At 44.1% G+C, this 25,761-nt stretch overlaps 1 protein-coding gene across 1 annotated transcript in view; it reads right to left on the reverse strand.

Moving 5' to 3' along the window:
• Window positions 1–2,035: 2,035 nt before the first annotated feature.
• LOC309415103 (protein Hook homolog 3-like) overlaps window positions 2,036–25,761 on the reverse strand; it is a gene marked incomplete at both ends in the record, with an annotated part of 141,933 nt that continues 118,207 nt past the window's right edge. Inside the window, 8 exons of the mRNA XM_082012548.1 lie at window positions 2,036–2,176; window positions 5,491–5,562; window positions 5,693–5,797; window positions 6,884–6,984; window positions 8,670–8,752; window positions 9,618–9,652; window positions 18,378–18,465; window positions 19,966–20,106. Of these exons, the coding sequence (XP_081868674.1) occupies window positions 2,036–2,176; window positions 5,491–5,562; window positions 5,693–5,797; window positions 6,884–6,984; window positions 8,670–8,752; window positions 9,618–9,652; window positions 18,378–18,465; window positions 19,966–20,106 (766 nt within the window). The remainder of the gene's footprint in view (window positions 2,177–5,490; window positions 5,563–5,692; window positions 5,798–6,883; window positions 6,985–8,669; window positions 8,753–9,617; window positions 9,653–18,377; window positions 18,466–19,965; window positions 20,107–25,761) is intronic.

The following is a 25,761-nucleotide window of genomic DNA, read 5'->3' on the forward strand; positions in this document are numbered from 1 at the left end:
AACAGAGAAGGACTGGTGAGAGATGTGATGGTCGGAGGCCATCTTGGGCTTAGCGACCATGACATGATAGAATTCTGAGTTGTGAGCGAAGTAAGGAGGGGGGTCAGCAAAACTGCTACCATGGACTTCCAGAGGGCAGACTTTGGCCTGTTCAGGTCACTGGTTGAGAGAGTCCCTTGGGAGACAGTCCTGAAGGACAAAGGGGTCCAGGAAGGCTGGACATTCTTCAAGAAGGTAATCTTAAAGGCGCAGGAGCAGGCGGTCCCCATGTGTCATAAAAAGAGCTGGCGGGGAAGGCGACCAGCCTGGCTGAATAGGGAGATTTTGCTGGGACTCAGGAGAAAAAGGAGAGTCCATCACCTCTGGAAGAAAGGGGAGGCAACTCACGAAGAGTACAAGGATCTAGTTAGGTCAAGCAGGGACAAAATTAGAAAGGCAAAAGCCAAGCTAGAGCTCAATCTGGCCACAGTCATTAAAGATGACAAAAAATGCTTCTACAAATATATTAACAACAAAAAGAGAGGCAAGGAGAATCTCCATCACTTACTGGATATGGTGGGGAACATTATCTCCAATGACGAGGACAAGGTTGAGGTACTTAATGCCTTCTTTGCCTCAGTCTTTAATAGCCAGTCCAGGTATCCATAGGGTATTCAGCCCCCTGAGCTGGAAGACAGGGGTGGAGAGTACAATAAACTCCGCATAATCCAGCAGGAAACAGTTAAGTACCTTTTAAAGCATCAGGACACGCACAAGTCTATGGGGCCTGATGGAATCCACCCGAGAGTACTGAGAGAGCTGGCGGAGGAGCTTGCCAAGCCACTCTCCATCATTTATCAGCAGCCCTGGTTAACAGGGGAGGTCCCAGAAGACTGGAGGCTTGCCAATGTGACACCCATCTACAAGAAAGGCCGGAAGGAGGATCCAGGGAACTACAGGCCTGTCAGCCTGACCTCTGTACCGGGGAAGATCATGGAGCGATTGGTCTTGAGAGTGCTCACAGGGCATCTGCAGGACAACCAAGGGATCAGGCCCAGCCAGCATGGGTTCATGAAAGGCAGGTCCTGCTTGACCAACCTGATCTCCTTCTGTGACCAGGTGACCTGCCTAGTGGATGAGGGAAAGACTGTGGATGTTGTCTACCTGGACTTTAGTAAAGCTTTTGACAGTGTCTCCCAGAGCATTCTCCTGGAGAAACTGGTGGCTTGTGGCTTAGACAGGTTTTCTCTTCGCTGGGTGAGGAACTGGCTGGATGGCCGAGCCCAGAGAGTTGTGGTGAACGGTGTTAAATCCGGCTGGCGGCCTGTGGGAGAAAGATGGACTTCACAACTCTATGAGAGTTATACTCCGAAGCCGTTTATTGTCTTGCCTGACTCCAATATATATCATAATTTTTGCTTAGTTACTGCGCACACACTCATGATTGGTTACAGCTTGTTACACACATTATTGCAATTGGCTATATACAAAATATCACGCGCTGTCCACGTGCCTCTCACACAGTCAAGATTTACTGCCTGCAGGTGTCCATGTGCTCCTTTGCTTCCTCTTAGTTGTTTATCACAGCTCCTTCTCCTCAAGGCTGAGCCCTGCAGGTGTCCAGCTGTTTACCATCTTCTCAATGCCACAGCTCCTTCTCCTTAAGGCCGAGCCCTTGCAGGGTGATCCCAACATCGACACAAATATATCAACTGTGACAAATTTGTTTGCTATACAACCTATGTTAGGTTTTTCATATGAGATAAGGCTTCATAGAAATTGTAAAGATTCCATTATTATACAACATTTTTCTAGGTTTTTTCCAAAACTTTTGCACAATCAAAAAGGCAGAGAGAATAAGTGACAGACTCCAAAAAGCATGAACAAAATACGTTAGAACAATGAGAAACCATGATAAAACCCCATTTTGAACAGAGAAATAACAGTGGTTACAAGGGAAAAAGAGATAGGATACTGGTTGAGTTTCCAGAAATGTCATGTGCACCAGAAGTGGCCTGGATCACAGGGCAGTTTTATTTCTAAAGGCAAGGCTTCTTTACCTTGCTGTTGCTGGCTGGACATAACCAGGGTAAGATCTCCTTGTGCTTGTGGCTTGCCTTTGTCTAGCTAGGAAGGACTGTCCTGAACCTGTACTAGCCAGTCTGTCTTCTGCTGCTTTTTTATGCAGAGTCATTCCCTATAAAGAGAAACTTATCAGTGAATACCAATAAATAACAATGAACAACTCATTTACAATTTATTATATCTTCACAAATATGAGCTAACCTGGTTTGAATTTCAAGCATTATATTTTTAAGAATGGGGTTAAGACATTCTTCCTGAGCCTTTTCAATGAGTTCACTTTTTATCATCATGCAAGTTTGCAGTAATTATTGAGGAAAAGGACTCCAAATATGTCAGGTCTTGAACGTGCATTTCCACACATGAACACATAGTGCTATGGCAAACCTTTTAGACACCCCCCCCCGGAGATGAGCTAGAAGAGTGCTTCTCAATTATATTCACCCTCTGTGAAAATACTACCTTAATAGAAGTGGTGGGAGCATATTTTGGTGCTGGTGGATACCAAGTTGAACATGAGCCAGCAATGCTAAAGAATGACAAAAGCACCCGGGGTTGCATAAGGAAGAGTGTTGCCAGCAGGTCAAGGGAGGTGATCCTTCCCCTCTACTCAGCACTGGTGAGTCCACATCTGGAGTCCTGTATCCAGTTATGGGCTCCCCAGTACAAGAGAGACATGAACATGCTGGAGAGAGTCCAGAAAGGGGCCACAAAGATGATTAAGGGACTGGAGCTTCTCTCCTATGAGTAAAGGGTGAAAGAGCTGACATTGTTTAACCTGGAGAAGAGAAGGCTCGGGGGGGATCTCATCAATGTGTACAAATACCTGAAGGGAGGGTCCATAGAAGAGGGAGCCAGGCTCTTTTCATTGGTACCCGGTGACAGGACCAGAGGCAATGGGCACAAGATGAAACACAGGAGGTTCCCTCTGAACATAAGAAAACTCTTCTTGACTGTGAGGGTGGTCGAAGACTGGAACAGGTTGCCCAGAGAGGTTGTGGAGCGTCCATCCTTGGAGAGATTCAAAACCTGTCTGGTCATGGCCCTGGGCAACCATCTCTAGGTGGCCCTGCTTGAGCAGGGGGGTTGGACCAGATTATCTCCAAAGGCCTTTCCAAACGTATCTATTCTGTGATTCTCTGTTTTTGAGAGAATCTGTGTCTTTAGCAGAAGCTAGGAGCTATGAAATATTCCCACTGTTAAATGGCAGGGAAAAGAAGAAAATTGCATACTGACTGGAAGACCCTGACCAGTATGAGATGATAGAAGCCATGGTGGGCTATGGATAAAATCAGAGACTAACTAAAAGGAAGAAGCAGGTGAAGCTATCACTAATCATCTTCATCCACACGAGAGTCAGGCTACTAAACTATATGTTTCTGTCTTCTGCTTACCAGTGGGACCAATATTATGTAGTTGGGCAAGGGCACGAGGTCACCTGAAAGTGCCTTCAATACCAAAAAGATTCAAAGGCTCTTTCTAAACACCATTTTACTCTCCTACTCATGACCATAGCAGGAACATAAAACAGCAAGAAGGAAACTCTTCCAAGGGAAGACAGAGTGAATGATTAATCTCTATTATGAAACAGATGCATGTTACAGGGGAGTCAGGGACCCTTATCAGGAGAGACGTTTCAAAGCAGCCACACCCTATCAAAGGTAAGTCTTGAAGACATTTCCTGAAGGTGAACAATTCCCTGCAAAAAGGTCCAACACTGTGTGACTGATATACAATTCCCTTATGCTTTGAACAATTTAAGTGAGGCTTGACCCTGCGCTCACCCATTTTCATATGTAGTAAACAGAATCAGAGAATCTTTGGGTTGGAAGGGACCTTTAAAGGTCCCTGCAATGAGCAGGGACATCTTCAACTGGATCAGGTTGCTCAGAGCCCCATCCAACCTGACCTTGAATGTTGCCAGGGATGGGGCATCTACCACCTCTCTGGGCAACCTGTGCCAGTGTCTCATCACCCTCATTGTGAAAAATTTCTTCCTTGTATCTAGATGAAATCTGCCCTCTTTTAGTTTAAAACCGTTACCCCTTGTCCTATCACAACAGGCCCTGCTAAAAAGTCTGCCCCATCTTTCTTATAAGCCCCCTTTAAGTACTGGCAGGCTGCAATAAGGTCTCCCTGGAGCCTTCTCTTCTCCAGGCTGAACAATCCCAACTCTCTCAGCCTGTCCTCATAGGAGAGGTGTTCCATCCCTCTGATCATTTTTGTGGCCCTCCTCTAGACGCTCTCCAACAGGTCCATGTCTTTCCTGTGCTGAGGGCTCCAGAGCTGGACGCAGGACTCCAGGTGGGGTCTCACCAGAGTGGAGTAGAGGGGCAGAATCCCCTCCCTCAACCTGCTGGCCACGTTTCTTTTGATGCAGCCCAGGATACAGTTGGCCTTCTGGGCTGCAAGCGCACGTTGCCGGCTCATGTCCAGCTTTTCATCCACCAGTACCCCCAAGTCCTTCTCAGCAGGGCTGCTCTCAATCCCTTCATCCCCCAGCCTGTATTGATACTGGGGGTTGCCCCGACCCAGGTGCAGGACCCTGCACTTGGGCTTGTTGAACCTCATGAGGTTCACACGGGCCCAGTACTCGAGCTTGTCCAGGTCCCTCTGGATGGCATCCCATCCCTCAGGCGTGTCAACCACACCACTCAGCTTGGTGTCATCTGCAAACTTGCTGAGGATGCACTCAATCCCACTGTCTATGTCATTGATGAAGATATTAAAGAGTACTGGTCCCAGTACAGATCCCTGAGGGACACCGATCTCCATCTGGACATTGAGCCGTTGACCACTACCCTCTGGATGTGACCATCCAATCAATTCTTCATCCACAGAACAGACCACCCATCAAATCCATATCTCTCCAATTTAGAGAGAAGGATGTTGTGGGGGACCGTGTCAAAGGCCTTACAGAAGTCCAGATAGATGAAGAATGAAAGAACCAAATACATATAGCTTGGTTAATGCTCCAAGAAGAGTATCAGGTATGAACAAAACTACCTGCATTTTCACTCTAATGAAATAGAAGCAAGCAAAAGATTGTGGAGGGGGCAAAGAAGATAATGGTATAACTAAAGGTCTGAAATTACAAAAAAGAAAACTGAGGTTTCCTTTCCCCTCCCAGAGTGATGCTTCAGGTTTTGAAACTTGAAAATTACAACCACCTTGGTTTCTGTTTTCTGTACTGAGGCTTACTTTGCTGTTTTTCAGTATGAACACTGTCAAGCCTTTTACAAGTTTATTGTTTTCCACTAGGGGTTAACTGTTATATAATGACAACTAAAAGATGAATGCTTTCATCTGCATATATATTTGAAAATACTTTACACACAAAAATATTATAAATAAATTAAGACCTTGATAAACACCACAGAAACAACTAAGATTAATCTTTTTATAATTTTTAAGTTTGGAAATTCTTACCATATTATACCAGGCACTAACAATAAACTTCTCTTCCATTTCTCTTTGACTCTTTGTTTTTTCATATTCTTTCTAAAACAAAACAAACCCCATATATTTAATTTTTTTTAACTACAGAGAACAGTAGATATTAGAGAAGCACAGTCTATACCCAAAAATGAGGAAACACAAAAGATCTACTGGGAAACATGGAGATTATTACCTCTAATGAATAGAACATTCTGTCACGTTCCTGCAACTGATTTTTCAGTGCCTGAATCTCAGGAGTTGCACCCTGGTTTTGTTTAGGATCTAAGGTGCGGATAACCTGAGAGAGGAAAACCACAGTTTGTTTTTAATTCAATGTTGGAAAAGGCATCAAGGCATTATAACCACATAAGGCAGATTAAGAGACATAGAAGTGACTTAAAACATGTCAATATAATATAGCAAAATGACGTTTTAATATGTCAAACAAAAGAATGCTTATTTTTAAAAGGCTGACATATAATACAAACACATCTCTCCCCTAATAAGACAGAGGCTCTAAACAACAGTCATGAAGTGTCACATATCATGTGAAATGTGCTCTAACAGAACTGTCAAACAAAAGTGTTGATAGGAGGAAGCAGGACCTTGGAGGTTCAATATCTTGGACATAAAGGAAGCAGTTCCTACCCCCATTCTGTACTACCATAGGGCCAGAGCATGTGAAACCTTTCCTTGAATTTTTTTTCTCTTTATAGCTAACATATCTGTTACCCCTCAACTCACTCCTCACTATGAACTCAAGGACTACTTCTATCTGGAAAGAGGCTGTGATTCAGGGATCTGGAGTACCAGTAATGCAAATTTTAGAAAGTTCTGCTACAGCCAAGAAGAATCCATGGCAGTGCATATGTGATGAAGTTTCTTGCCATGAAGTAAGATGAGGGGAACAACTAACTACATTCTTATGTGGCACCCATCAGAGGCAACATTTGAGTGCTAACAAATACTCAAGAACCATTCCAGTAAAGGCCGAGGTTTTTAAGTTTGTCCTAGAAAACAGCTGAAAAAATTTTTAAAACACATGTGTGCCCTAGCATGAACATGACTTCAGCCAAACTGCATCACTCACTGATGAGCCTGGAAGAACTTCACCAAGAAACAGGTTATCATAACATCAGGAAGGGTTTAACACCATTTCTGTGTTATCCACTGGCACTTGCGACTCTTAAGGAGCTTTGTCTGGGTAACTCTAAAAAAATCTGTATCAGTGGGGTCTGTACATATGTGTACAGAAGTAGTACAAAGGGTTTTGGTTAAATAGTAGCCACAACGATAGATACTTATTTTAGTTTTATTCCTACAGAGTGAAAATGTGGTACAGCCTGTTAGGGAAGGATTTTTAACTTGGAACTCAGACACTTACACTTTTGGCCTTTTCCAAATACTTTTTGTATCGTTCTTCCATTTGCTTCATTTCTTCATCTTTTTTCCGCAAAGCTTCTTGTAGTTCTTCAATTTTGAGTGCTTTATGTCAGGATTAGAGGATAAAATAATTACAGTAAATTTATTTACATGCATTTAAACAGACATTAAACCCACAGCTAGGACTTTATTTCAGTTAAGAAAAGCTTACATAAGGAATGAAAAATGCTTCTTGAAGCAGTGGACACAATAAGTTTTATTCAAAACCTTAGATACGCATATGAAAAATGGTATATTTTAGATCAAATGATCAGTAGTTTAACAGTCCTAAGTGACAAGCAAGATTCTTGCTCATATCTGCCCAAAGGTAGTAATGAGCAAAATTCTTCAAAATTGTGACATGAAAACACTCCAATTATGTTTTCTTCACATCATCCTCAAGAAGTGATGCAGACCAACAGGATAGTTTCACTGTACAGCCAATTACCTGCATTGATTTAAGAATGTGCAAAGCCACTACTACCTCGTGCAAGCTATACATCCTACTTGCATCTCAGAGAAAGATCAAATTTGTCACCATCGATCAAATAGTATATAACATTGGTGTCTGGTTCTCAGACAATGATTAATATTTCACAACTCTTAATCTATCTGTTTTGTAACCTCATTTTTCAATTTTCATTTATGTTTGTCATTACAATTTTCTCTCTGAGCATAAGGAAAACACTAAGATGATGACTGGGTAGGATTTCTTCCACTGATCTGTTACAGAACCAATTGCAGGTATTCATCAAGACTATAGAATCTGTTTTTCAAAATTTTGTATAATTCTGGCACAAACTTCTTGGCCGTATTTCAGTCCAGTTAAAAGAATCCAAAGAAAAACCCAAACACCATTTATCCTATTCATGGAAAGAAAGGAAGAAGTATAACTACTTTAATTGTTTTTGTCATATCAAGATTAAAGCTCAGCCCAAGGTTTTTCACAAACAACTTGCAATTCAAGTAAGCCAGTTGAAGAAGTCTGAATATGCTCTAAATTTTAGAGGTTAGGGACTCAGAAAACCAGGCCCCTTTCTGCCCTGCCCCCCACAACTGAAGCGTGTTAAATATGGAAGGATTACATACTCATCAACTACTGAGCTCCTGAACTTCATCTCCAGCTGTCTTATCATTTTCTAAAATGTGGAATTTTGTAACATGTAATATTGTTCTGTGTTTTTTAACTGGAAACTAACAAAAATTTCTTGGATCTAAAATTTACCTAATGATTACATAATCATTAGGTAGCTGGAAAGTTGCCCAGTGGAAAAGGACCTGGGGGAGTTGGTTGACAGCCAGCTGAATATGAGCCAGCAGTGTGCCCAGGTGGCCAAGAAGGCCAATAGCATCCTGGCTTGTATAAGAAATAACGTGGCCAGGTGTTTAAAAGATGTGTAGATATGGTGCTTAGGGACATGGTTTAGTGGTGGACTTGGCCGTGTTAGGTTAATGGTTGGACTTGATGATCTTAAAGGTTTTTTCCAACCTAAATGGTTCTATGATTCTATCATTCTTTGCCACGGTGGGCTCTAAAATGTGATCTGCTACATCTCAAGAATTAGTAGCATGTTTTTGTTCATTATAGCTTTCAGAGTAATTAACACCACACATACCACTACCACTTGAAACATGCATTTTGTTTTTCTTACAGCTTTTATAGATAGTAAATGAAATATTAAAGATCATTCCCTGAATGTAAAACATTTTACAGTTAAAAGAAATGGAGTGCATATCAGAAAACTCACAACTGCTATTACATCTTGGTTCCAAATCCTCAATAATAACTCGTTTCTTCTGTAGCTCATTGTTAGCTTCATGGAGCTTCTCACTATTGCAAACCATAAAAGCACACATTATCTTTCCAATGCTCTTATCCTTTTGAATGAACATTAAGTGATAAAAAAAACCAAACCCTCAGAGTATGGTATATTTCTGGGAGTATAGTTGACTTGGCTGTGAAGCATGAGGACAAATGACAAGTGGGTCAATGTCTATGGGAATATTTATAGAATATACTAAAAACCATGACCATATATGCAGAGTTATAAAACCAGACAGTTCCATTGTCAGCCCATTATATACTTACTTTAGAATTTACAATAAGTTGTACAAAGCATGTTTGAATTGTATAATATCAATAGCTGTGATAAGATATGGGAATAATGGCTTACTCCCACCTAAAGTTATAGAGACACTATATGTTCTAATAAGCCAGTTAAGAAGTGAACAATTCTTAAAGTAAAACTTGCAGTTTAAAAAAAGAGTAAAATTAAGAGCAGTGCAGGAATAGTATAACAGAAAGCTCACACTCACTAAAATGTTATCTTTCAGTCCATAATGTATACTAAAATGTAAAAATGTAAATATTGTTTATATTAAAATCTTTTCCTCAGAACAAAATTAATTATTCCTCTTAAGCTTTACACAATGTTAAATAAAGTTTTCTAACCACCAGAAAATGGTGGGTCTTTCATAGCTCCTTTTAATTTGGCAAAGGCTTTCCATAAGAATGTAAGATAATGCCTCAATAACAGATTCTCTACATATTCCTCAGCTATCTGCATCTCTTCTTTATACATCTCCCAAATGCACTACTGTCTTCCCACTGCTGTTAATGGCTAAGCACCTGCTAAGCATACAGAAAGCAGATCATTTCATATGGCAAGAAAAATATGGAAAGTTTTATTACTTACAGATGCTCTTCAAGTTTCTTTTGCAGAAGCAGTGACTAAAATAGGAAGTTAAATGTATCAGTTATTTTAATACATTATGGTGCTTAGTATGATTTCAGTTATATTAAGAGATATAATTTCACAATTATAACCAGAACACAGCCATTTAATTTCACCCATTTTTAGATCATAATTGTATAGCAATTTTCTGTAGTAGTTGTCCTTTCCTTGATAATTGTGGACTTTCCCAAAATCAGAATGCCTTATAACTTCACAAATATTTTCTTGGAATTGGATCAATATAGGAGAGGTCCATTAATGACAAAATTGTATTTCAGTTGCTTTCATTGCTTTGTGATTCAGTACTTTTGTAGATTAGACTCAACAAATTTATTGAAAATTAGATAGTGGAAAATTTGCTTGAAGAGCTGTTCAATGCATCAAAACAATTTCACATAAAGACTCAAGGTAAAATTCCGTCCCCACAAAAATTAGATGGAGTAGAGTGCCACTGACCAGAGCACAGCAGAAATTTTATCCTCAGTTGCTCTGCTTTCATCTGTTTTCACAGCTTTCTTTGCCTACAAATATGTAAATATAATACACCTTATGGTGTTCTGATTTCTGGCTAAGTCACATTTGAATAAGCTCTTGGCAGGGGTAGTGGTGGTAGTGAGCTTCAAAGTAAATTTTGGTTTAATCATAAACTCACTTTATATACAGTGAGCATCTTTTAAAAGCAAAACCATAAATGCCTATAAAGTAAAAGTAGCGTTAAGTAAACAGACAGCCATACTCACAATAGCCTTGAGCAGAAACCCATGCCAGGAAACAGAGATGACATGTTAGCATAAAGCAAAAAGAGCAACCAACAGAAGAAACTATTTAGTAACTCATGAACAAAAAAGCTTAAAGCTATGCATTTTTTCCAGACATGCACATTTTTCTTACTTCTCTGTTCTCATTAACAGTTTCATCCTGTCACATTTTCTGGAGAGTTTAGGAAAGCTAGTAAAAATTATCCATACTGTGTTCAAGTATATGAATGCTTTTCCACTTTCACACATATGGAAACATCATACTTAAACCAGAGTTTCAAAGGAAAGAAGTTGCTGTTATGAAAAGTAATTTTAACATTGAAGTCACATTAGTAGCTGTATTGGTTTTGGCTGGGATAGAGTTAAATTTCTTCATAGTAGCTTGTATGCGGCTATGTTTTGGATTTGTCCTGAAAACAGTGTTGATAACACAGGGATGTTTTAGTTATTGCTGAGCAGTGCTTACACAGAGTCAAGGCCTTGTCTGCTTATCACACTTCCCTGCCAGAAAGTAGGCTGGGAGTGCACAAGAAGTTGGGAGGGGACACAGCTGGGACAGCTGACCCCAACTGGCCAAAGGGATAGTCCTTTCCAACCTAGTGATTCTGTGATTCTGTGATTCTGTGATATAATGACATGTTTAGCACTAAAAGCTGGGAGGAGAAGAAGAAGGAAAGGGGGGATGTTCGGAGTGATGGCATCTGTCTTCCCAAGTAACTGCTATGTGTGATGAAGCCCTGCTTTCCTGGAAATGGCTGAACACCTGCCTGCTGATGGGAAGCAGAGAATGAACTCCTTATTTTGCTTTGCTTATAGGTGCAGCTTTTGCTTTACCTATTAAACTGTCTTTATCACAACCCACAAGTTTTTCTCAGATTCACAGAATCACTGAATCACAGAATCACTAAGGTTGGAAAGGACCTTCAAGATCATCAAGTCCAACCATTAACCCAATGCCACCATGCCCACTAAACCATGTCCTGAAGCACCACTTCCATATGTTTTTTGAACACTTCCAGTGATGGTGACTCCACCACCTCCCTGGGCAGCCTGTTCCAATGCTTGACCACCCTCTCAGTGAAGAAATTTTTCCTAATATCCAATCTAAACCTCCCCTGGCACAACTTGAGGACATTTCCTCTAGTCCTGTCGCTAGTGGCTTGGGAGAAGACACCAACATCCACGTCACCACAACCCCCTTTCAGGTAGTTGTAGAGAGAGATGAGATCTCCCCTCAGCCTCCTCTTCTCCAGACTGAACAACCCCAGTTCCCTCAGCCGCTCCTCAGAAGACTTGTGCTCCAGACCCCTCACCAGCTTCATTGCCCTTCTCTGGGCATGCTCCAGCACCTCAGCATCCTTCTTGTAGTGAGGGGCCCAAAAGTGAACACAATATTCAAGGTGTGGCCTCACCAGTGCCGAGTACAGGGGCACGATCACTTCCCTCCTCCTGCTGGCCACACTATTTCTGATACAGGCCAGGATGTTGTTGGCCTTCTTGGCCACCTGGGCACACTGCTGGCTCATGTTCATCTGGCTGTGAACCAGCATCCCCAGGTCCCTTTCCGCCAGGCAGCTCTCCAGCCACTCCTCCCCAAGCCTGTAGCATTGCATGGGGTTGTTGTGACCCAAGTGCAGGACCTGGCACTTGGCCTTATTAAACCTCATACAGTTGACCTCAGCCCATCAATCCAGCCTGTCCAGATCCCTCTGCAGACCCCTTCTACCCTCCAGCAGATCAACACTTCCACCCAACTTGGTGTCATCTGCAAACTTACTGAGGGAGCACTCGATCCCATCATCCAGATCATCTATAAAGATATTGAACAAGACCTGCCCCAGAACCGAGCCCTGGGGAACACCGCTTGTGACCGGCCGCCAGCCGGATTTAACGCCATTCACCACAACTCTCTGGGCTCGGCCGTCCAGCCAGTTCCTCACCCAGCGAAGAGTAAACCTGTCTAAGCCACGAGCCATCAGTTTCTCCAGGAGAATGCTGTGGGAGATGCTGTCAAAGGCTTTACTAAAGTTGTCCTGGTTTCAGCCAGGGTAGAGTTGGTTTTCTTCACAGAAGCTAGTGTGAGACTGTGTTTTGGATTTGGGGTGAGAAACTGTTGATAATGTGCTGATGTTTTGGGTTGTTGCTAAGCAGTCAAGGACAGTCCAGCTTCTTGTGCTGGCCTGCTAGCAAGTAGGCTGGGGGTGCACGGGAAGCTGGGAGTGGACACAGACAGGACAGCTGACCCAGGCTGGCCAAAGAGATATTCCCTACCATACGACGTCATGCCCAGTACATAACTGGAGTTGGCCGGGGGGTGGAAATCGCTGCTCGGGGACAGGCTATTGATCGTCGGGTGGTGAGCAATTGCTGTATTGGGCATCACTTGTTCTTGTACATTCCTTTGTTGGTATTATTATTGTTGTTATCATTGTTGTTTCTTTCTCTCTTTCTGTCCTATTAAACTGTTTTTATCTCAACCCACGAGGTTTTTTTTCTAATTCTCTCCCCCGTCCCACTGGTGGTGGGGGAGTGAGTGAGCGGCTGTGTGGTGCTTAGTTGCCAGCTGGGGCTAAACCATGACATAAAGTCCAGGTAGACAACGTCCACAGCCTTTCCCTCATCCACTAGGCGGGTCACCTGGTCATAGAAGTAGATCAGGTTGATCAAGCAGGACCTTCCAATTTTTTCCCAAGCTATGCGGTGCTTAGCTGCTTACCCAGGTTAATCCACAACAGCAGCAAAGCAGCATACAATATGTAGTCTGTAGGGCTGCAACCAACATGTAGAGATACATGTATTTTGGTGGAGAGATTCTGAGTTGATGTTTTTTTCACATGGTTTAAATACAAGACATTAAATAGTGGATATTTAACTCAGAGATTGCCTTTTTGGTTTGTATTTGTCCAGTACTGTCGTGGTTTAGCCCCAGCCGGCAACTAAGCACCACGCAGCCGCTCACTCACTCTCCCTCCCACAGCGGGACGGGGGAGAGAATTAGGAAAAACCTCGTGGGTTGAGATAAACACGGTTTAATAGGACAGAAAGAAAGAAGGGAACAATAATGATAATACCACCAAAGGAATGTATAAGAACAAGTCAGGCCCAATACAGAAATTGCTCACCACCCCGTGATCGACAGCCCGTCCCCGAGCAGCGATTTCCGCCCCCCCGGCCAACTCCAGTTTATGTACTGGGCATGACGTCGTATGGTAGGGAATATCTCTTTGGCCAGTCTGGGTCAGCTGTCCCGGCTGTGTCCCCTCCCAGCTCCCCGTGCACCCCCAGCCTGCTTGCTGGCAGGCCAGCACAAGAAGCTGGACTGTCCTTGACGGCTCAGCAACAACCCAAAACATCAGCACATTATCAACAGTTCCTCATCCCAAATCCAAAACACAGTCTCACACTAGCTTCTGTGAAGAAAACCAGCTCTATCCTGGCTGAAACCAGGACAAGTACCCATTATAGTAGAGTCCTAGTCTGTGACTGATATTCCAAAGTGCTGTCACAATATAAAATAAAATCATCAATAAAATTACTTCAGTGCTCTTCCTTTCCATGTTCTTTCAAGAAAAGTTTAAACACAAAGTGAATACAGAAAATTTGTATGCAATCCAAGAAAAATTTTTGGCTGGAGTTTAAACACTCCAAAATATAATTTTTCATCACATTCCTGTGTTGAGCTATTTGATTAGTTCAAAACTGGATTGTCTTTTACACTATGAATAAAGAGGGTAGGAGGTAAAATAACCCAAGTGACCAAGGAGGTAACATAACTCAGTGACTCTACTGAGTTCAGACAGAGCTACAGAACTTTACAGTAGCTATGGATCTGTGGGTTTTGGCCATTTGCTTTTTTTCTTTTTCCAGTTTTCAGTTTTTCTAAGAAATATAATAACAAATTACACACTCGAGGAAGGGACACCCTGTTCGCCTCTCCCAGGGCTGTCCCAGGAGAGCATCAGCCCCATGGTCCAGATGTGGAATCCATCCAGATGAGTCAATGCTGGAGCCTTTCAGATTGAGGGGGGGGTTGCTGCCTAGGGGTATAGGACACATTATGGGGAAAGACATTTTGGGATTGCACAGGACTTATTATGGGATGTTTAGGGGAGGAACCAAAGGCAGGAAAAGGAAGGGGTTTAGGTGATTTGGGGAGGAACAAGTGTGGGAAAACAGAGGGTACAGAGATAAAATGGGCCAGTCGCATGTAAACAGTGGCTGATCAGTACACTTGTCTGGCTATGCCCTGTACCTGATCAGCGCAGTCTGTGTTATCTTATAAAATTCCATTTCTAACTTTTTCCCTAGGTGAGGAACTCTATTCTGTGTGCATGTGTGTGTATGGGGATCTGAGTGCCAGTGACTGGAGTCAGACCACAGGTCACAGGGGCTCGTGTGCCTGGGTGCCAGCAACTAGAGAGACCAGAGTGAGTGAAATCAAGTGCCAGCCACCAGAGTGGGACCAGGGGCCGGAGCACCTGTGTGCCCATAGTGTCAGCAACTGGAGTGACTATGGTGGTTGTGTGAGCAAGTGTGTGATTGCTAGTGAATATCAAGCTGGACTAGCCAGTGTGTAGAAGTGACCTGGGAGCCAGGAATGTGTATGTGTGTCTCTAAAGGTGAGACTGGCTATTGGGGGACCAGAGGAGTCCTGGCCACTGCACCAGCAACTGGCGTGGGCCTGCAGCCTCAAGGGCTCTTATGTCTGGGTGCCAGCAACTGGGGAGACTGGGATCCAGGGGCCAGCTACTGGGCAGACTGAGTGCCTGAGCCCTGCTGCTGAAGGCATCCACATTATACATATATAAATATATTTGCACTAGTGGACCTCTATCCTGCTCAGCCAGAGAGGAGCAGGATGAGGCCATTGGTGCTGTCTGTGTTCATGTGAGTGCTCTGTGTGTTTGTCTGTGATCTGTGTGGCCAGCCATGTATATATGTGTATATGTGGTATATATATGTGTATATGTGGTATATATATGTGCTCTGTGTGCGTGTTCTTACTGGGACTATATCTTCAGCCTCACTATTGGTTGGACCTAGAGACATGGAGCTGTGGCAGCCTCATCTCTCTTGGGCTGATGGATCCGGCCTGATTTCCCCTAACAGATTTAACAGGTTGCCCCCTGCTTTGAGTAGGAAGATGGACCAGACGTCCAGATCCCTAAAGGTACCTTCAAACTTAAAGTAGTTTGTGATTCTACATTTCCTTTTCTGCTCTTTTAAGAGTACATGTAGGCAAATATTCAGAACCCATCAAGATAGGTCCATGGGGGTAGTGCCTATATATCACTGTTGGTGTGGTCAAATTTATACTGGAGCTAGGAATGCAGCTGGTGCATCATGAGCTTCAGCTCTGCCTGGTACCCACAGCAAGCTGTACAGTTCCATGTGAAAACCTGTGCTGGCAAGGTTTTGCTACTAGCAGAACCCAAACCAGTTCAGATTATACTTACATGGGCTGCAGTTAGTCCTTTAAGTGCACTGTAGACATATCTTAAATCACTGTCTAAACCAAAGCCTCAAACAGGGCCAGATTTAAAATGACAATAAATAAAGGTATATTTTGTTAGACTGAGATTATTTACAATGCTCTCCACATCTGAGAATAGCTTTCATAAACACATTGCTCAAAAAGTAAATTACAAAACAAAGCTTTATATGTCAACTGCTGAAAATAACAAAACTCATGAGAAAAAAAATTACCTGTCTTATCAATAAATGCCTTTTCTGGGTTCCTAAACTGTAAAAGTGAAGTTTCATTTTCACAGAATCAGAGAATCACAGAATGGTAGGGGTTGGAAGGGACCTCTGAAGATCACCTGGTCCAACCCCCCCTGCCAAGGCAGGATCACCTAGGGCAGGTTGCACAGGAACACATCCAGTCGGGTTTTGAAGGTCTCCAGAGAAGGAGACTCCACAACCTCTCTGGGCAGCCTGTTCCAGCGCTCCGTCACCCTCACAGTAAAGAAGTTTTTCCTCATGTTGAGGTGGAACTCCCTGTGCTGCAGTTTGTGCCCATTGCCCCTCATCCTATCACTGGACACTACTGAAAAGAGACTGGCTCCATCGTCCTGACAGCCACCCTTCAGATATTTATAGACATTGATAAGGTCCCCTCTCAGCCTTCTCTTCTCCAGGCTAAAGAGCCCCAGGTCTCTCAGCCTTTCCTCATACAAGAGATGTTCCAGTCCCTTAATCATCCTCGTAGCCCTCCGTTGGACTCTCTCCAAAAGTTCCCTGTCTCTCTTGAACTGGGGAGCCCAGAACTGGACACAATACTCCAGACGAGGCCTCACCAGCGCAGAGCAGAGGGGGAGGATAACCTCTCTCAACCAGCTGGTCACACTCTTCTTAATGCACCCCAGGATACCATTGGCCCTCTTGGCCACCAGGGCACATTGCTGTCCCATGGATAACTTACTGTCTACCAGGACGCCAAGGTCCTTCTCCGTGGGGCTGCTTTCTGGTACATAAATATAATAGGCGAGGTGCATTTTAAGAAATATCATCAGAAGTTTTCAGGAGAATGTTAAATTTAGCAACATTACAATCAATCAAACTTGTCAAATGGAACTGCTAACAACTCCTCTGTCTGTATTCACTAATCCTTAATTTCAAGTGTATTTAAATGCATTCCCTGACAAGACAGGGTTAAATCTTGACAGAGGTTTTCCTCTTGATTTTCAGTGGGACCATGATTTGCTTTCAGCTCCCACAACTCTTCTTGTCAGAGTGGAGCTGAGAGTAACAAAGAACCTTGTTCCGAGAGATTAACAGCATGTCAGTAAAGTGTTATTCTTCATGCCAATACCAAAATATCAATACTCTGATCTCACTGGGCTAACAAGGAAGGAATGTTTATGATAGCATGAGAAAGGTAGAGACTTAGCTGACTGAATTACTTAGGCTGTTGCACTGCTGAGGAAGCCCTAAGATATTTCAGCCTTTCGTACATGCATAACAGAATCAATATCAATTGGGTTGGGCTTTTTGAGACTTCCTACATCAAAATGATAGTGAAAGTGTTAGTAATAAGGGTTCCACTCAACTGGACACTATTAAACGGTGCTCCTGTTAAGGATGCCAAAGATCAAAGGTTCTGTTGAGTCTATTAATCACAAAACATGCAAGGAGTATATCCAGATTTTAATCCTGAAAAATTTGGTTTTGACCTGTAACCAAGTCAGAAAAGAATACGATGGAATGACATAATAGTATAGACCCATTTTAAAATTAATAAGTTATTTCTTAAGAGCATTTTTCTAAATAGGAAATCACTGCTTACAGTACAGTTCTATAGCTTCTACTCTCAAATAAGGAAGGTGGCAAATAAAATTTTCAGTGGAAGATTAGAATCTGTGTTCCCACACTAACCCTGTGACAATGTCTTTATTTTAAATATTAAAATGTACAGTATCTAGGTATACAGAAATAGAAAATATTGCACTGTGTCAAAGGACTGCTCATTTGACTTTTTTAGTTTGGCTTGCATGACATCTTGCATTAGATACATTTGTATCAGCAATTACTGGGTTTCCACTGGCAAGAAGGCTATTTACTACCATGAAGAACAGTTAAACAAAAATACCTTGGGATATTTTACTAAGAAATGGAAAATCAATGTATCCTTAATTTCCTCTAAATGTCTCTATTTTAATTACAGATTTTTAAATAATGCTGAGTTTACTACTGGAACGGACACATTGAAGGGAAAAAAATATTGAATTCCTTTTCTACAAAAAAAGTTTTTATTTATTCTAGACAAACATTTCATTTTACATTTCTCATTGAGAAAAATACAGTTTAAATGTAAGGCCATAACAGCACATATGGAAAGCTACCAGAAATCTCCATCTGCATTATTTCTTCATGATGTAACAAGCAGGAGATATTATGTAAAGCTGAAAGGTAGGATAATAGCAATTACTTGAACACAAGTTTTACATATGTTTCTACTTACATCTTCAGCTTTTGAACCTTGCTCCTGCAAAGACTTCTGTAGTTCTTCAACCTGGGACTGTACTTCTAGCAGTCTCTGATTTACCAGCCTAGGAAATAGATAAAACTTTTCAGAAACAATGAATTACAACATGATGAAATCCAAGATGTTTAGTGTCCAGCATTATGAGGACATCTATGCAAGAGATACAACACTATTTCTTTATTCAAAATTGCATTTGGTTTATGTGACAAGGTTTTGGTAGCAGGGGGAGGGGGGCTGCAGGGGTGACATCTGTGAGAAGAAGCCAGGGGTTGTTCTGTGCTGGACACAGCCAGTTCCAGCTGGCTCTGCAACAGACCCACCACTGGTCAAAGTTGAGACAATCAGAGAAGCTGGTGGCACCTCTGAGAAAACATATTAAAGAAAGAGCAAAACACTGCCCGGGTGTGAGGAGTGAGGAAAAAAGTGTGAGAAACAATCCTGCAGACACCAAGGTAAGAGAAGGAGGGAGAGGACCATGCCAGAGCAGATATCCATCCTGCAGCCCATGGAGGACACCATGCTGGAGCAGGTGGATATTCCTCTGCAGCACAGGAGACTGTAGGAATGCAGGGTTGCGGTCAGTCCATAACAGTTCCTCTCTGCCACTCCTTCCTCCTGACACTTTTTCCTCGCTCCAGTGTGAGTCCTTCCACAGGCTGCAGTCCTTCAGGAAAAATCTACTCCAGCATGGATTCTCCACAGGCTGCAATTCCTTCAGGAAATATCCAACTGCTCCGGCATGAGGTCCTCCATGGGCTGCAGGGGAATCTCTGCTCCGATGCTTGGAGCACCTCCTGCTTCTCTGACCTTGGTGTTCTCACTGCTGGTTTTCACTCTTTTTTCCTTCTTCCTTTGCATGTCCGGTGTTTTTGCCCTTTCTTAAATATGTTTTCACAGAGGTACCACCAACTTTGCTGAATGGCTCAGCTTTGGCCTGCGGTGGGCCTGCTGCAGAGCCAGTGGAACTGGCTGTGACTGGTCTAAGATTCTTTCTGCTGACTTTGTCCTCACTGATCACAGTATTCTGTGGATGAAGCAAGAAAGCTAAAACCTACTGCATACTACAGTAAGAGAAAATTCAGTACATAAAATAATGGAAAAGGTTTTATCATCCTAAACTATCATTAAATACTCAGTTTTACAAAATCTACATCTTGACAGCAATGCTAACACCTGTGAACATATTTTTAAAGAACAAAATAGGAAACAGAAGGGAAGATGGAAAATGTACAGGGAATTAATGGGTAGTAGGGAAGATAAGGGATTCTTTTTGTTACACTTGCTTTACAGAAAGAGAATCTGAAGTAATGCATGGTTCTTTTTGTGAGCCTTTGCATCATTCCAATTGCAATCTATTACAGAATTCTTCAGCCCACACTGCAGGCTCCAGATACTGGAACAGCATTGAATGTCTAAGTAGACTCACAGGCTGGTTGAGATACTTTTTGATAGGGCTAACCACATTTTTTTACATAAGGAACTTGGCCCTGACAACAGTCTTCTAAGACAGAAGTGTACGGCATTGTTAGGAAAGTCACTGGACCAGAGAAAAATACTTCCTTACCTGTTCTCTGTCTCCAATTCATTCTTCCGTAAATTTGTATCATCAAGCAAGCTCTGCAAAAAGGTGATCTTTTCATTGTCAGATCCTTCTTGGTTCAGCTTTAACATCTTGTTCTCATGCTGAAGGCGAATGAGTTTCTCCCTAAACAAATAAAATCTACTAGAAGCAGCTTGCCATTCTCTATAAAGAATAAAACCATTTACCACAGGATGTGTAAAAACATGAAGATATTTACTTTTAGAAATAGATGAAACTACAATTGACTCTTGATCTCCAAATTCAAACTTGGTTAAAGAAGCTGCAATTGTACAAAACACAGAAGAGGAACATTGAGTGAGGGCCCAGATTAGATCTGAGAACAAGGTCAGACAGACTGATGGGTGGTAAGCAGAGCTGGGTATCAGGGTATGAAAGGATACAGGTTGTAAACTTAGCTATCAATAAACTACTGCATAAACCTGGTGTCCTGGTTTCAGGCAGGATAGAGCTGGTTTTCCTCACAGAAGCTAGTGTGAGACTGTGTTTTGGATTTGGGATGAGGAACTGTTGATAATGTGCTGATGTTTTGGGTTGTTGCTGAGCCGTCAAGGACAGTCCAGCTTCTTGTGCTGGCCTGCCAGCAAGCAGGCTGGGGGTGCACGGGGAGCTGGGAGGGGACACAGCCGGGACAGCTGACCCAGACTGGCCAAAGAGATATTCCCTACCATCCGACGTCATGCCCAGTACATAAACTGGAGTTGGCCGGGGGGCGGAAATCGCTGCTCGGGGACGGGCTGTCGATCACGGGGTGGTGAGCAATTTCTGTATTGGGCCTGACTTGTTCTTGTACGTTCCTTTGTTGGTATTATCATTATTGTTCCCTTCTTTCTTTCTGTCCTATTAAACCGTGTTTATCTCAACCCACGAGGTTTTTCCTAATTCTCTCCCCCGTCCCACTGCGGGAGGGGGAGTGAGCGAGCGGCTGCGTGGTGCTTAGTTGCCAGCTGGGGCTAAACCACGACAGTCCTTTTTGGCGCCCAACGTGGGGCCCGAGGCTTGAGATAATAACAGTTGCAGGTCACAATATCAGTTTATTTGATTTGCATCATGCTCTCGTCTTTGCTGTACATGTTAAGGATCAGTGTTGGTTTCTGCGGGCTGCTGTACTCTGCAATGATTAGTAATGTCTCGCCTGTGAATTTTGTTTTTAGAGCACTGACCTTGAGCTTAATGTGGTATCATCTGAGCTCTGTACTAAAGCCGTTACTGTATTTTGGCTACAGTCTTGTGGAGACGATTAGCAATTATACTTCTGCCTCTGAAAGGTTTTTTATGGAGGAAATGCAGAATGGTACCTTTGCTACCCTCTATCATAACGTTTCCTCCTTCATCACAATAATTTTTCAGTATTTTGAACACCCTTGGCTGGTTAAAATACCTCTATTGCTACTTCTGGGGAACATGGTTTCGGTTTTGTCTAAGGTTGGCAAGCAATTTAAGAATATCACCCGGAGATCTGCCCCAAGGCTGGATAGTTATGAATGGCAGGGTGTGTGGAACAGCATGGGCAAATGCCTGGGGCGGTGGGCACCTCCGGTGTTTTGGAGCTTCACTCCCGAACAAGTGCAGAATCCTGATAAACTAGCAGAATATTTGGAAGAAGTATGCTGTCAGCCTGGCAGCTCCAAGGAGACACAAATCATTGCCATGTGCTGGGGCCTGGCCCATGCCTACCGAACCCTATTTAACACTATGCAAAGGGGAGAGAGGCTCTCTGGGTCTGATGGCAATGTGGCAGGCACTGTGACTACTCCAACCCCAGTGGCAGGCACTGTCACTACTCCAACTCCCACGGCGGGCACTGTAACTACTCCAACCCCCACGGCGGGCACTGTAGCTACTCAGACTGTTGCAGCTGAACCAGAGAACCAGCCCATCCCGGTATCAGTTGCCCCTGTACAAAAGAAGAAATCCTGGAAGCGGAAGTCAGCTCGTTTAGTAAGGGAGGAGGAAGATTCTGCTAAGAAGGAGCCAGAGGAAGAGAGTGAGGAGGCAGAGTGCTCTGAAGCAGGGCCATCACGAGGACTGAAGAGGGAAGAGAGCAGGTCATCACTTGAAGAGGAGGAAGAGGAAGAACTTATAAAAGAGACGGTAACTACCCGATCTCTATCCCTGAGTGAATTGCGAGATATGCGAAAGGATTTCAGCCGTCATCCAGGTGAGCACATTGTCACCTGGCTGCTCCAATGCTGGGATAATGGGGCCAGTAGCCTGGAATTAGAGGGTAGGGAAGCCAAGCAGCTGGGATCCCTTTCTAGGGAAGGGGGCATTGACAAAGCAATTGGAAAAGGTGCACAAGTCCTCAGCCTCTGGAGACGCCTCCTGTCGGGTGTGAAGGAAAGGTATCCCTTCAAGGAAGATGTTCTACATCACCCAGGCAAGTGGACCACCATGGAGAAAGGTATCCAGTACCTGAGGGAGCTAGCGGTGCTGGAGGTGATTTATGGTGACTTGGACAATGGACAATCATCCAAAGATCCAGATGAAGTCAATTGCACGCAACCTATGTGGCGGAAGTTTGTACGGAGTGCACCATCATCATATGCCAATTCATTAGCAGTAATGGCCTGGAAGGACGGAGAGAGACCAACGGTGGATGAATTGGCTGGCCAACTCCGGCAATACGAAGAAAGTCTCTCTTCCTCCCTACGGGCCTGTGTCTCTGCTATAGAGAAACTGTCCCGAGAGTTCCGGCAATTCAAAGAGGATATGCCCTACCCTCCACCCATACGGACCAGTGTCTCAGCCATTAGGAGTAAGCGCTCTTCTGTTCAAGAGAGAAGATATAGAGGATACACACCACGAGCCACCCTGTGGTTTCAATTGCGTGACTACGGAGAGGACATGAGGAGGTGGGATGGAAAACCTACCTCGACCCTAGAGGCACGAGTACGCGAGCTGCAAGGAAAAACAATTACAAAAGGGGGTTCAGGTTCCTCGAGGAAAATCGTCGCTCCACTTTCCAGTGGGCAGCTTCCCAGAAAGAATAGAAGAGCTGATCTCACCTCTGATCCTCTTGAAGGGACTTCTGATTCCTATTTACAAGAAGTGGGTAACGAGTACTATGACCAGGATTAGAGGGGCCCTGCCTCCATCCAGGCGGAGGAGAGGGACAACCGAGTTTATTGGACTGTGTGGATTAGATGGCCTGGCACATCAGACCCACAGGAATATAAGGCTTTAGTGGACACCGGTGCACAATGTACCCTGATGCCATCAAGCCATATAGGGGCAGAGCCCATCTGTATTTCCGGAGTGACAGGGGGATGCCAACAGCTGACTGTACTGGAGGCTGAAGTGAGCCTAACTGGGAATGAGTGGCAGAAGCACCCCATTGTGACTGGCCCGGAGGCCCCGTGCATCCTGGGCATAGACTACCTCAGGAGAGGGTATTTCAAGGACCCAAAAGGGTACCGGTGGGCTTTTGGTATAGCTGCCTTGGAGACGGAAGAAATTAAACAGCTGTCCACCTTGCCTGGTCTCTCAGAGGACCCTTCTGTGGTGGGGCTGCTGAGAGTTGAAGAACAACAGGTGCCGATCGCTACCACAACAGTGCACCGGAGACAATATTGCACCAACAGAGACTCCCTGATCCCCATCCATGAGCTGATTCGTCGGCTGGAGAGCCAAGGAGTGATCAGCAAGACTCGCTCACCCTTTAACAGCCCCATATGGCCAGTGCGAAAGTCTAATGGAGAGTGGAGACTGACAGTAGACTATCGTGGCCTGAATGAAGTCACGCCGCCACTGAGCGCTGCTGTGCCGGACATGCTAGAACTTCAATATGAACTGGAGTCAAAGGCAGCCAAGTGGTACGCCACCATTGATATTGCTAACGCGTTTTTCTCGATCCCTTTGGCGGCAGAGTGCAGGCCACAGTTTGCTTTCACTTGGAGAGGTGTCCAATACACCTGGAATCGACTTCCCCAGGGGTGGAAACACAGCCCTACCATTTGCCATGGGCTGATACAAACTGCACTGGAACAGGGTGAAGCTCCAGAGCATCTGCAATACATTGATGACATCATCGTATGGGGCAACACAGCAGAAGAAGTTTTCGAGAAAGGGAAGAAAATAATTCAAGTACTTCTGAAAGCTGGTTTTGCTATAAAACAAAGTAAAGTCAAGGGACCTGCACAAGAGATCCAGTTTTTAGGAATAAAATGGCAAGATGGATGTCGACAGATCCCAACGGATGTGATCAACAAAATAACAGCTATGTCTCCACCAACTAGCAAAAAAGAAACACAAGCATTTTTGGGTGTTGTGGGTTTCTGGAGAATGCATATTCCAAATTACAGTCTGATTGTAAGCCCTCTTTATCAAGTGACCCGGAAGAAGAACGATTTTAAATGGGGCCCTGAGCAACGACAAGCCTTCGAACAAATCAAACAGGAGATAGTTCATGCCGTAGCCCTCGGGCCAGTCCGGGCAGGACAAGATGTTAAAAATGTGCTCTACACGGCAGCCGGGGAGAATGGCCCTACCTGGAGTCTCTGGCAGAAGGCACCAGGAGAGACCCGAGGTCGACCTCTAGGGTTTTGGAGTCGAGGATATAGGGGATCTGAGTCCCGCTATACTCCAACTGAAAAGGAGATATTGGCGGCATATGAAGGAGTTCGAGCTGCCTCAGAAGTGGTTGGTACTGAAGCACAGCTCCTCCTGGCACCCCGACTGCCGGTGCTGGGCTGGATGTTCAAAGGGAGGGTCCCCTCTACACATCATGCGACTGATGCTACGTGGAGTAAGTGGGTCGCGCTTATTACACAGCGGGCTCGAATAGGAAATCTTAATCGCCCGGGAATCTTGGAAGTGATCATGGACTGGCCAGAAGGCAAAGATTTTGGAATATCACCGGAAGAGGAGGTGGCGCGTGCTGAAGAGGCTCCACCATATAATGAACTGCCAGAGAACGAAAGGCAATATGCCCTGTTCACTGATGGGTCCTGTCATATTGTAGGCAAACATCGAAGGTGGAAAGCTGCTGTATGGAGCCCTATACGACGAGTTGCAGAAGTGGCTGAAGGACAAGGTGAATCAAGTCAGTTTGCGGAGGTGAAAGCCATCCAGCTGGCTTTAGATATTGCCGAAAGAGAAAAATGGCCAGTACTCTATCTTTATACTGACTCATGGATGGTGGCAAATGCTCTATGGGGGTGGCTGCAGCAATGGAAGCAGAGCAACTGGCAACGCAGAGGCAAGCCCATCTGGGCTGCTGAATTGTGGCAAGATATTGCTGCCCGACTAGAGAATCTCGTCATAAAAGTACGTCACGTAGATGCTCACGTACCCAAGAGTCGGGCCACCGAAGAACATCAAAACAACCATCAGGTGGATCAGGCTGCTAAGATTGAAGTGGCTCAGGTGGATCTGGACTGGCAACATAAGGGTGAATTATTTATAGCTCGGTGGGCCCATGACACCTCAGGCCATCAGGGAAGAGATGCAACATATAGATGGGCTCGGGATCGAGGGGTGGACTTGACCATGGATGCTATTGCACAGGTTATCCATGAATGTGAAACGTGTGCTGCGATCAAACAAGCCAAGCGGTTAAAGCCTCTCTGGTATGAAGGACGATGGTTGAAATATAAATATGGGGAGGCCTGGCAGATTGACTATATCACACTCCCACAAACTCGCCAAGGCAAGCGCTATGTGCTTACCATGGTGGAAGCAACCACCGGATGGCTGGAAACATACCCTGTGCCCCATGCCACCGCCCGGAACACTCTCCTGAGCCTTGAAAAGCAAGTC

The sequence above is a fragment of the Phaethon aethereus genome (genome assembly GCF_964289735.1).
Source record: "Phaethon aethereus genome assembly, chromosome: W".
NCBI classification, from domain to species: Eukaryota; Metazoa; Chordata; class Aves; order Phaethontiformes; family Phaethontidae; genus Phaethon; species Phaethon aethereus.